At 33.7% G+C, this 12,773-nt stretch overlaps 1 protein-coding gene across 3 annotated transcripts in view; it reads left to right on the top strand.

Moving 5' to 3' along the window:
- Nucleotides 1-561: 561 nt before the first annotated feature.
- The window catches only part of LOC138315051 (calcitonin gene-related peptide type 1 receptor-like), an 81,884-nt gene continuing 69,672 nt past the window's right edge, over nt 562-12,773 (top strand). For 2 of the 3 annotated variants that reach the window (XR_011207455.1, XM_069255779.1), the window contains exon 1: nt 562-2,293. Coding sequence is in view for 2 of the 3 variants with exons in the window: in XM_069255779.1 (XP_069111880.1) it covers nt 2,185-2,293 (109 nt within the window). In the remaining variant the exon portion in view is untranslated. The remainder of the gene's footprint in view (nt 2,294-12,773) is intronic. The other variant, XM_069255780.1, reaches the window with a different exon arrangement.

Raw genomic sequence — 12,773 nt, 5'->3', positions numbered from 1 at the left:
CCCGGTCACATTATACTGACAACAGGCGAAACTACCACTTATTACAAAGATTTTGTAACGATACGAATTATAATTTGTATATCGACATAAGTTGTGTATTATTCATACATATATAATGCACACAAAACCAATTTTAGTTATTAAATTATGAAAAACAAAACTATATCCCTTCTTACTTTGTAAACATTAAAATTGATTGCATCCCAGTTAATAGATACAACAAAAAAGAAAAAAATATATTTATATTTTCATTTCAATAGCAGTTTAGTAGAAAAATTACGTATAAAACATTGTTTTCCTTTATTTTGTTTTGTTATGAACAATAATTTAACGTTAAGCACCGGATGTAAACTACACATCGTCCGTCGAGATTTACATATCAGTGGAAACACCCCATAAGGAATGTATACACATTAGTTTCTAAAGAATAAAACGACTTAGTATTTGTATATCTCGGAAGAGTGTAATGCACACCGCACCATGTACACAGGCTATTTATATAGATGTGAGGTTTCCTTGGTCTAGAGCTCACTATCTATCTATAAGAGACACCCTAACAACAGTCATACCTGCATTACTGTGTCGGACCTTCAGGAAGACACTAGGGCCCGTTCGATCCTATCGATAATAGAAACTTGAGTAGGCTAACAGCAGTCGATAGCTGTAGGCAGGACTGATACACGTGCTTCAGAATTCCACGTGCTGTTTTGACTTAGGCGCCGACAGATTAAACAAAACTTATATGCTTTATACTGGCCTTAACACTCTTGGTACTATTTCCGAGTTTCCTGTGCAACTGATGACAATGTTATGATAATGATATGTGCAATTTTGTTGATGAGTAGAATATATGTTGTTTAACAGTCGTATAAAGGTGTCTGAGTAATATCACGTCACAGTGGAAGCATCAGGGATCTCTCTCGGAATAATATTCACCGTAAAAACCAGTTTTACGAACCAGGAACTGCTAAGACGCAAGAAATTATTGTTATTTCGATTATCAAGCCAAATAAATGTGTGGAAGTCGACTACCGATCTGAAGGAAGAAACAGTATTATCTATTAAGAGGACTTATTATTTTAGATAATATATGGTCGACAGCCAGTGACAGTTTAATGAAGCTAACTTACAGCTGTTCGCAGGTCATAGAGAAATCCTTATCATGTATGTCCTTGTAATGTGTAATGTAACACAATCGGACCTTTTCTGATATAATCAGCGTGTATATTGCTTTACATATTGCACTAGGAGAGTACTCTAAACTTGGTTTGTTTTGACCATTTGATTTGATATATTGTCGGTTATCTTTCCGTAAACTCCTAATGGACAGAGCAAATGAAAGGAAACATGAACATTGAAGGAATCCAACTATTTTTAATATCTGTTCAAATATACGTGGACATGTTTTGAAACTTTCTCCGTTTGTTAATCTCACTTTAAGTGGAAGCCTGGGGGTAGCAAAACAAACACTTGAAAGGTTTAAAGGATTTTACTGAAATTGCCCAAATCGCCATTTGATGGAGAATAATGGATTTCCTTATGAATGGGCGTGAGTATGACAGTCGACAAAATACGACAACTTGAAACTTTGTGTTGTGCTGTTTAGAATAAAGGAGAGCATGCGGTGGATATGACACGGATTTAATCTGGCGGAACTACCGGTACTCTAGATTCAGGAGAGCCTTCCATACAGAACCTTTTCAGTAATATCCATGTTGACCCGGGGCTACATCTAAATATATATACATGTATCGAATAAATAGCGCGGAGACTAATATACACAGTGGCATGGAATGTTTTGACAAGATAGGGGCGTGTAATTACCTAACAAAATCAGACCGTTTACAGGAGTAATGAACGGAGTCCACACGTGTGACTATCTGGTCTAAACTCTCATAACTGGAACAGTTCGTGTTCTCAGTATATATTTGAGTTTGTTCTAGAGGATGAACTTGATTACTAATCAGCAACATAAAACCATATGTATGATTTAAATGAACTGAACCATATCAACAGCATCCATAGAAACAGTTCTATGGTGTAAACAACGTACTCTGTTATTGCCTGCATACTTTTAACAATTTTACCAACACATTTTGATACTTAAACAACTACGTTCTCCTAGTAAATTGTGCTAAGCATGTAATCATCATTGATTTCATAGAAACACTTGGATTAATAACCATGCCTGGAAACGATACTTTGAGTAAATCAAAACATTTACAGGAACTGTTGAACACATTGTTCCTTAGATGTCTGCGGGAGGTTCTGTCACAACCCTATCCGGATGACGGTAAGTCTGGAAAACTAGTTTTCAGTTCATCGGTGATAACATTTATATTGCAAGTCTCTTTGCGAAGATAATAACGAACCTTTTAATGTGAGGGCAACCGAAAGGCAAAGTCTGAAATATCGTTATAAACCAACTGTCGAATATATGTTTAGTATTTTACTACACATATGATAATATTCGATCATTTGAGACATCGCGTGAGATGTAGACGTACTATCTATGTATTGACGATTACTGAAATATGTACATTTCTTCTTATCAGCTAAATTGATTTCTACATAAATGTTATACAAACATCTGCCTTGCATTAATCAAATAACTGCAGATGTTCTGAAGATATTTGTTTAGACATGAGCACATTGTTTGTGTCATATAATCCATTTAACTTGTCATATCGTCTCAAAAGTGTCTGGATTCCGTGGAGCACATTTCGCTGTCGTTGTCGTCAAATCCGTATTCTATCACTATATAATTCTCCCTTGTTTTATCGTCACGTACTGCATATAAACGTTTTGAGTGAAAAGGGAGGTTTTGTCAGATAAAAATAGCTAGGCGACATTCTGAGTCATCAGTTGGATATTATCTTTCAAAAATAAAAGTATAGTATAAAGATAGCTACACGACAAACATTATGATTCATGCTCCGATAAACTTGTATGATTAACTTCGTAATGTACAGCAATTATTTTATATGTACACGCTGTGTTTACCTTCATATAACTATAAACACGTTTTTAGTGAGCAATCATACATTTGTTGATATAAATTTCTTAAGAAGAAAAAAGAGCACTCGAATACTTGTAAACAAACGCATATATTTATAAATTAATTTATAAGTTGTACCAATTAAATAAAGTAATTTTTCACAAAACATACGACAATTTATTCAGAGGTGAAAACTCAATTAGATGACGCGAGTAGAGTGCATTGTAAACATAAATATGAGGTGTGGTTCATCTGCAAAATATGAATAGAGTACACTGCACTTGTAATATAAAAAAATATTGAATAGTGATACAAGTGAGAAGTAGCTAAGCTAATACCTAGATCTCACTAAAGACTATTAATTTCATTTTCATTGTCCGGTACAGATTGAGAGAATTTCGGTATGTTTCCAGTGTAAAGGTTTTATAATTACTACTTTGGTTTTGAATCAAACTAAGGTTTGGAATAATGTTAAGCAATACATATTTCGTTTGTCAGTTGTTAGTGTAAATTTGCTGACCGCTAGTTTCATTTGCATTATATCTCTTGGTTTGGTTTGAATATATATTTTATTTAATGCTCAATTATTAGCATAGCTTATATAAGTATATTGTGTTTGGCATCAATGTAAAATGTGTTTTGAGAATGATGCACGTTTTCATAGTATCTCCCTCTGATAGCGGAATATTTTGCCAAAGACAACTTACAGGACACTCATCTTGATGCATTATTCTGCCAAAGAGTGAAATAGGGATAATACTTATATTTACCATGCTCGGTTTGTTTGTATGTTCTGGTCAGTGAGAAAAAGCACCTAGGCAAATGCTCAAACACAGTCTTCAGAAAACATCAATTACATTACGCTTTATTATTAGATTTAACAATGTGTGTTCCTATCGCGATTAATTACGATTAAACTGCATTCTCCAATATCGCATATCCATGTTCATGTTGTAATGTTGAGTCTAGGTCAAATTAAAGATTATCATCCACGAACAATTTAGCGGAAGTCGTCATGCAAACTTCAACCTCTGTAGAATCTGTCTATGGTACAAACATTGATAGAGATGACTGTTTCGTGGAGGCGTTGTCGTTTTTTAACTCGTTCTATAAATTATCCATTAATGCATATTATACCTATTTTCAATTAAATTTCATTTATATGGAAATGCATGCATGAGAGAATATTTCAATAACATAATCACAAAACTTGTGTGACTTATACAGTGTACAAGCTTAACACAGTGTTACGTTACAACCTGATATCACTTTTAACAGCAGAATCAAAATTTAAATTGCTCTGTAGCATTGTTTAAATGTCTTCTTATAGGTAAAATATCCATAATGAAATATGATATTCTGTATTGATCTCATTTCTGTACAGCAGATTGTTGTGGTATATCATGTTACTAGAAGTAACACGATATGCTGTTTTCTATGGAGACATATAAGGAAGTGATGTGAATGAGAAGTAAAAACTGTCAATGAGAATCGGAATGACAACTTACGGGAAAACAAACAATTGAGACGATATCTTACACAGTTAAACCCATGCTACACGTTTTACTACCAATAACCTGATAACAGTTTTAGATTATGTTTGAACACTCGAAGATATATGCTGGAACCTGTGAAACCCGGACAGAACGCTAAGTGATGCTATCAAAGACAATATGTTATAAATACACCGAGGATATAGAATGTATACCAGTGTAAAAGTGTGTTGTATTAAATGATATGCTTAAAAATAAGACAAAGCTTATTGACGACTTTTGCATGGCCTTTCGACCAATTGGTCTAAAACAACCAACACCATTACGCGATGATGTTGACAGATTGCTATTCCTGTGAATGATAAAGCATTTGCCTATTACCACAGATAAACGTCATTAGAGGAGAGTTGGACAGTCTAAGGCACGTACAATATCAACGAATTCACAATTACTTCTTATCATATTGAAACACAAGGCTACAGCACATCGATTTTAACATCAACATCTGTACATCGTCACCACGTCCGGCCAAGTGTGGAGCTGGAGAAATCAGCTTTGGTCCATGTTTCCTATACAAACAGCATAGCATATAACAAACAGCATAGCATATATATATATTTTTAATTTTCGTCATCATTATATTTGAATTAGTATTGAAACTCTTCAATAAAGTAGTTTTGTATACTGGTGAACATAAGACAATTTCCCAGTTATTTTAAACAAATTTACTACAGGGAAATTGTCACAAATACACCTAAACAAAACTTCCGCAATCAGTTCATACTAATCCGTTTATACCGCTGCGATCTATATTTACCACCTTCGCTACAGGTGGTACGTAACATCACTGGCTACCTTGTATATTACACGTAAAGACTTGTATTGAATCCAATCCCCTTTGGATGAAACAAGAAAAATACATTATTTTTAAAAGGTTGAATTATTTCAATGCGGACAGTTATACGAATTATTTGAGTTTGGAAATATGTAAAGCAAACATGGTAATAATTTAGTATTTTTCATTTCCCGCCAAAGATGTATGTAATCTGTATAAACGATCTATGCTTATAACGAAGTAGTTTTTTTTTATTCCCAGATTCCTTTATAACCGTGTTTTACTGTACTGAGAGTAAACTACTTCTAGCAACATTTGTCTAAAACAAGTACAAGCTTTCGTGAAATTATATTTAGACTCAAATACATTTTCTTTATGATTCAGGTACATATGAATAAACAAAGACAAATTTTAATTTTAACGCAAAATTCGCGATATAGAAACAGACGAAATTTGGTTTAAAGTGACCGTTAGCATAGCTAGCTGTTATGCTATTTACATCTATTACGTATTTCGAATTGTTAAATTTCCATGCAAAGTTTTTAATCTTCGTAGGATAAATCCATATTGTTCCACATGGAAGCCTTGTGAGCGATTGTTGTCACGAACACAAGCTAATGTTACCTCTCAAAGAAATGTCATTTTAATCATTTTATAGTATGGTGACACAGGATTGATGCCACTAAATATAGACATTCGTCATGTTTGTCATTGCGTTTAATAAAGACTTCGGTCATGGTTTCCGCCCATGTAATACACGAAAAATCTTGATTTTTTTACTGGAAGGTTGGTTGAGAAGACAACTTATATTAACCGCTTATACTACTTTAAGACGGCCTCCACTGTATGCGATCTGTTATGTATGTGAATGTATTTTTTTCGAAAACTACAGCTATCCGTGCTAAGTCTCTTTTTTAATATTAGGATGTCTCCTGTCCTGTCGGTTAAAGACCCCCTTTTAATCAGAGTGCTAAATAGAAGATGAAACTACCACTTTTAGTCTTTACATGTATAATATTCGGAGCTTTCCTTACAGCGGAAAACACTCAACTAAAGGCAAAATTAAGGCGATGTCAAGGGAGACGATATAAGGAAGAAGACAATCTAAAACCCAAAATTTAGTCGCCTTTACAATTCTACCTGCAGGACAAACTGCTGCATGCTTATGTACAAATGTATCAATGACTTTAATATGAATGACGACAAAACTGTATAAGAGCGCAGTGCAAAAAAATGGAATCTATCCTGTGTGTTGGGTGACCTAGACCTGCGTTATTAATACAAATACGTATACGCATATGCGACCTCTACGAAAGTTTCTCGTATTTCAGCATTTTATCTTAGACCGAGTAATGTTTAAGTCATGGCTATTCGAGTATTTTGAAAGAAAGACTTGAATAATCATCGGATATAGAATTGTAAGTGTATGACATGAAAAGAAAATCGAAACGAATACTTAATTTCAACATTGGGTTTTGTTTATATGTTTAGAGTACGGAATATCTTCCTCGACAGAATAATAACGTTATTCTGATATTATAATTGCATACAGATTCGTGGGTACGCAACTATTATTATTATCTAGCATTTACCATATTTCGACCATCATTGTCACCTCAAGTGTTTATCGCTATAAAACAAAAGTAATTTAACATACAAGCAATATATCAACTTTCATTTAATGTTAAGTCTTCAAGCGCCCTTTAAACAGTGTATGGTACACAACACAGAAATTTGTGGCATATTTTTGACGTCTTCTTACGTGGCATTTCACTTCACATTTATTGAAATAAATACTGGCGAATGTTTTTGTAGAATTTCACCAGATGTGTGGCCGTCCACCTCCGTAAGGTAGTGCTCTTCGGTAACCTAAACTGTACATACGGGTAGGTATTGATTGTGACGTCATGTGTTTCCGAGCATAACGTCATATTTTTCGGAGAAAACGACATGTATAACAAAATAAGGATGCCATAAAATAATCAGTTAAATTTATACCTGACTGACGATTTATTTAATCTGAATAAATGGAGAAAACGACTTGTATAACAAAATAAGGATGCCACAAAGGAAAGCTACTCTGTAATACTCAAAGACGGAATTGTCTGGCATTATCCTAGGAAGGCAAACGCCAAGACAACACTCTCGATTACACATTAAGAAATTTAACTGTACTTAGATTTGTAGAACGTAATATTTTGTTGCTAACAATGCCAACACGACTGTATCCTATTCCCTAATGAATTCTAAGCTTCCAAAATAGAAAATGATTAGATGATTCAAAGTACTGAACGGGGACGACAAAGAGAAAACCCTAGTCCATTAATGCTATTAATATCTTTTAATTAAGAAAAAGATATGACATTAATTTGCCTTAATAGCCACCTAGATGGTATTACTAATTGGTAGATAGCCACATTTTTTCTAATTATCACATTTTGCACATTTCGGATAAATCATATCTTGCATATAAATGAAACCTTTGCAGATTTTCTCAGTGAGAATAATTTTTTTAGCCTTTTTTTCTGCGATTTACTTAGTATCTCATTCAACGGGGGCTACAGTGCAGGATTAATTCGAAACCTCAGGAACTTTTGGAATTTAAAAAATACCATATTATTTAGAAGCTATGATTGATCTTTTGTTTTGAATTTAATTTGGCAGTGGTCCACATGGATGTGACAGGGACTTATTTGCGATTAATATCGATGTAGGAATATTAAATAAAAGTTTTTCGGTAAAGTGCACCTGACGCAATCTTTAGGGGGATATTTAGAGTTTGAGTCTTGATGTAATTATATTTCTAAGAAAAGTATAAGTAAATGAGTGATATTTTAGCAATAAGTTTCTGAATTCATAACACAATCGATATACAATGAATATAAATCGACAGATACAATGTGGATTAATTAATCTATTCCTCTACGTTTCATTCTGTTCGCTCGCAGAAATAAATGGGATCTTTCACGAATGTTTTTATCTTCATTATGATATCCATCTACAAATTACATACCGGTAAACTGTCATGATCCAAGAGATGCACCGAAGTAAAAAATAATAATAATGACCCTGATGAAAAATTACATTGATAAATGACCGCTAACAAGTGATAGATACACTATCTGAATTTTCATTCCTATATTGTCAGTATAATTTCAATAAAGAGAAACTTAACATGTATAAATGGCTAGCCGGCTGTAACTGTCGATAAGATCCAATGGTTGCATGTTGAGAATTCTATATTCTGCATAACCATGTATATAATGCATCACTTTATGTACATAACTTCAGTTTCTATAACAACAACGTCCTTTATTACCTATTGGTATTCTTTGTTGTTTGATATTTATTCAGATTAAATAAATCGTCAGTCAGGTATAAATTTAACTGATTATTTTATTATTATTTTCCAATATAAAGTATACATTTTACCAGGGTAATCGTGGCGCTATAAATGCACATTCATCCTCTTCTAATAATTCTGATAAAATCTACTTATCAACACGTCTCGTTTTACGGTACTATGATCAATTTATATTTGGCAGATATAAAATACTGTCGGGTATTAAAGCATAAACAGGCAGTAAACTTTTTGTGATAGATAACTGCATGAAGAGCACCTGACTGTTATTACGATAGCATATTACTGCAATAGGATATGGTTATGGCGATCTATCCAAGGCAGAGGAAGGCGGTAAATACTTAGCACGTGTTTCATACAGGCTCGCGATTGCCTGAGTGTTATATATTTTCTTTTCTTTATTACGATCGATGTTTAAATTATAATAAACATCTGGCTAGGAATATAACTTGTATAACAATGTATACAATATGTACCACGACTGAAGTAGTAAACTCAAAAACATGTTTTCTATAAATCTTGTAAAGTCTTCATTTGCTGAACAATTTACAGGGAAGCGGCAAGCTATATAGTAAACATAGCAATTGATCAAATAGATTATGTTGAACTGCTCAATACTCGTGCTAGCCAAATATCACTATACATGACTCCATAAGATGAATTAAAATGTACAAAAAAAAAAATAATATTACCAGCAAGATTTTATAACATGACTGGACTATTTGATACAGACATATCATGCGTAATGTAAGTTCTGCTGTCATCTGATTATGTCCGGAGCGTATAACCACAGATAGATTCTGCCCGTCAAATTTAGTTTTACGACTACTTCCACTTAATAATAAGATGCCATTTTACATGATACTGAAACAATGAGGCATGCACCTCGTTCGAAACCACGCTACCTTAGTTTCACGGAAATTCATTAATTAAAATTTTCCATAGACAATTAAGAACTAGAGATATCACATGTGTCTTTTTCTCAGGAATATTTTGGAAAGCTGCGATAACGCTGTTAGAGGCATATTATAGCAATTAGAATAACAAACAAGCAAGAAAAACATAATAATTCTTGTACATAATGAAAGTCCAAAAACAATCACTTGTATACATTGTACGTGACGAGACAATTACTATAGATTAAATATGTCATAAAACATACGTAGACTTTATTCTGTTATTGTTGCAGATACAAGCCTGTGCGATAGAGATGTACCTGAATTCTTATCGCCATCCATCAATACACAATCTGCGTGGAATAATTGTCATATATATATAGTCCTTTATGGTCTATATATTGTTGTAATACCTTGCTTATTTGATATTAGGCGAGTTTCACGCTTTAGAAACTACATATAGTGTTTTATTCCATTTTTCCGGTCATTTACGACAAAGCTAACTGCCTTTAGATACCAATTTGTATAAAGGATTTATTCTATATCGAAACATTCCAGTCGACTCGTGGGCCTAGCAACTTATATATAAAACCATGCAATCATCTTGTGAAATGCGCTATGAAGACCTATTGATTTAATAAATACCGTAATATGTTATTAGTACATGGCGGTAGAAGTCCCATTAGACTCCATTTTACCAAATATCTTACCCTTTTATATAGGTAATATAATATCGAGTCTCAGCTAACTGTGTTCCTTGCTTGACACTCGTTATGAAGAAATCGCCATCTTTCTATTGATATAGGAACATGCCTACATAGTACGTTGCAGGTATAATTGCTATCAGTTTCATCCCCTTTGTCTCTGAGTGAGCACGTTGTAAGGGTAATGAGTTTCTCTGTTTCAGTTGGCGTTTATTAATGCATACGATGAAAATAGGAACCTATTAGTTGGGTACAAAACACTCGAAAGACCTAGTACATTAACGTATTACTAATCAATGTTCCCAAATGCACTGCGGATATAGCATTGATACAAACTTGTCATTAGTTTTAACATTGTTACACGTAGCGCTAGTGATGTCGTCTAACAAACGCATTTCACTAATACCATAATCAATATAAATTGTATCCCTATACATAACTGAAGGTCTTCCATCTAAAAATTCACGACATCCGCTATTGTTGATGCAAGCAACGATACATTTTTATAATTTAATGAATTCATTAATTTCAAACAACGCATTAGACATCTTATTAAGTTGTCGTTACTAATCAAGTGATTTATGTAGTTAGTGCATCTGTAAAATCTGACGTGGAATACAAATTCATAGGATGCGAAACAGGTTTACATTACGTGTAGATCGTGGCGTAGACAGTTTAAAGTTTGTGTTTCATGTACGTTTCTGTAGTTCGGCGCGGATAACCTTAATTTCTCGATGAATTATGTTAATATAGCAATTATAGTAGTCCAATGCTTTTTTCACGTGCAGCAATGCAACACGTTACAAAAGAAATCGTACATAAACCCGTACCTCCACAGCAAAGGTATGTAAAACATATTTATAAAATATCTAATGCGAAAAGAATAAATCGCAAATATTGTACAGAAATGACATTCGTTCGGTGCAATTATCTTACATGTACAGTGGTATGGTCACGTACCGACAACATCACAATACATATAATTCCAATTTAATTATGAATCCATTCCACCTGAAATGTTGAGTTCGCTGTCTGTAAAGACATTGACGCCCAGATCGATTGAAGCTGACAACCGAGACGTGTTTATCAGTGATATATCAGTATGTTTGATTTCACGATTAGGTAAGGTAGCTGGGATATAAATGATACCGTCAATTTGCAGTTTCAAGGTATGAATTTAAATATATTGAGCAGGTTACTCACGGTGAATGAATTATTAAACTCTCACATGTACAAAGAGCCAAAAAGGTAGGTGACATTTAATCGTTTGGTATAAATTCCTTTTCCAAAATAATTTTGTTATTTGTCATAATCACGATGATGGTTATTGATGCCACTTTACAGTTACCTGTAAAAGACGATCGCTCACACATATTACATCAATCAGACTGAGGCAATGGACACTACATGTCAAAGAGCTTTCGAGTATTTACAATCATTAGATTAATCGACATGCGTGGTAATCTAGAGGACTCGCGTCAGCTTGTTTCATATTATCTGATGCTTACAAGCTGTGCATGTCACTACCTGAATGCAACTAAAATCGACATAAAATAGGTACCATACACAAAATGTATTTCATATCGTCCTGAAAAGAGAGAAACAGGTGCGATTTTTCAATTAAAGAACATACTATAACATATATAATGTTGATGAAACTTCCAGTAACTGGGCACAGTCGATAAAACACCAGCAGGTATTTGAGATTTATACAGGATCAATATTGACAGATATCATGTACGTTCATTATTTACGTAGTTGTCAAAAAATGTGAAACTCAGACAGTTTCAATATTTCTTTAAATCGCAGAGTAGGTTACACTTTTGTTTTGAATAGTACGTTTTACGTATTTCAACTCCGTTCAAAACACTCCAGGAAACATTTACATTGTTCTTTTCTCAATATCGCTGTGGAGTAGCGATATTTTTCATTGTCTCTCACGTTTTTACAAAACATATCAGTTTACATTTTTTGTCGTTGGAAACAATTGTTGAAATGGAATGTTTGCTCGACAGATCTTGTTGGCTATGTAAACACTTCTTCGAATCGTTTTAATTGTGCCCCTGTAAACTTCATTCGGGATATTAACACAATGTTTGCTATTACATTACGTTAGGGTGTGTCAGATCCCGGGAGGCTAGGGTCGTGACAGACCAATGTAAATAGATCAAATATAGTACAATATACATACAGATGAACATTATCTGAAATATACAGCCAGACGTGTCAATAAAGACTTACGGGATATGGAAAAAAGTTGTTTTTTTATTACTGTATTGTTTTTAAAAGTTTGTTCCAAAACTAATAAAATGTTTTACGAAAGTAAGGGCGTTAGGGTGTGTCAGATCCCGGGAGGCTAGGGTCGTGACAGACCATTGTAAATAGATCAAATGTAGTATAATAAACATATAGATGAACATTATCTGAAATATTATACAGTCAGACGTGTCAATAAAGACTTAAGGGATACAAAAATATTACTGTAT

The sequence above is a fragment of the Argopecten irradians genome, chromosome 2 (genome assembly GCF_041381155.1).
Source record: "Argopecten irradians isolate NY chromosome 2, Ai_NY, whole genome shotgun sequence".
Classification (NCBI taxonomy): domain Eukaryota; kingdom Metazoa; phylum Mollusca; class Bivalvia; order Pectinida; family Pectinidae; genus Argopecten; species Argopecten irradians.
This window is presented reverse-complemented; position numbering and strand designations above follow the sequence as displayed.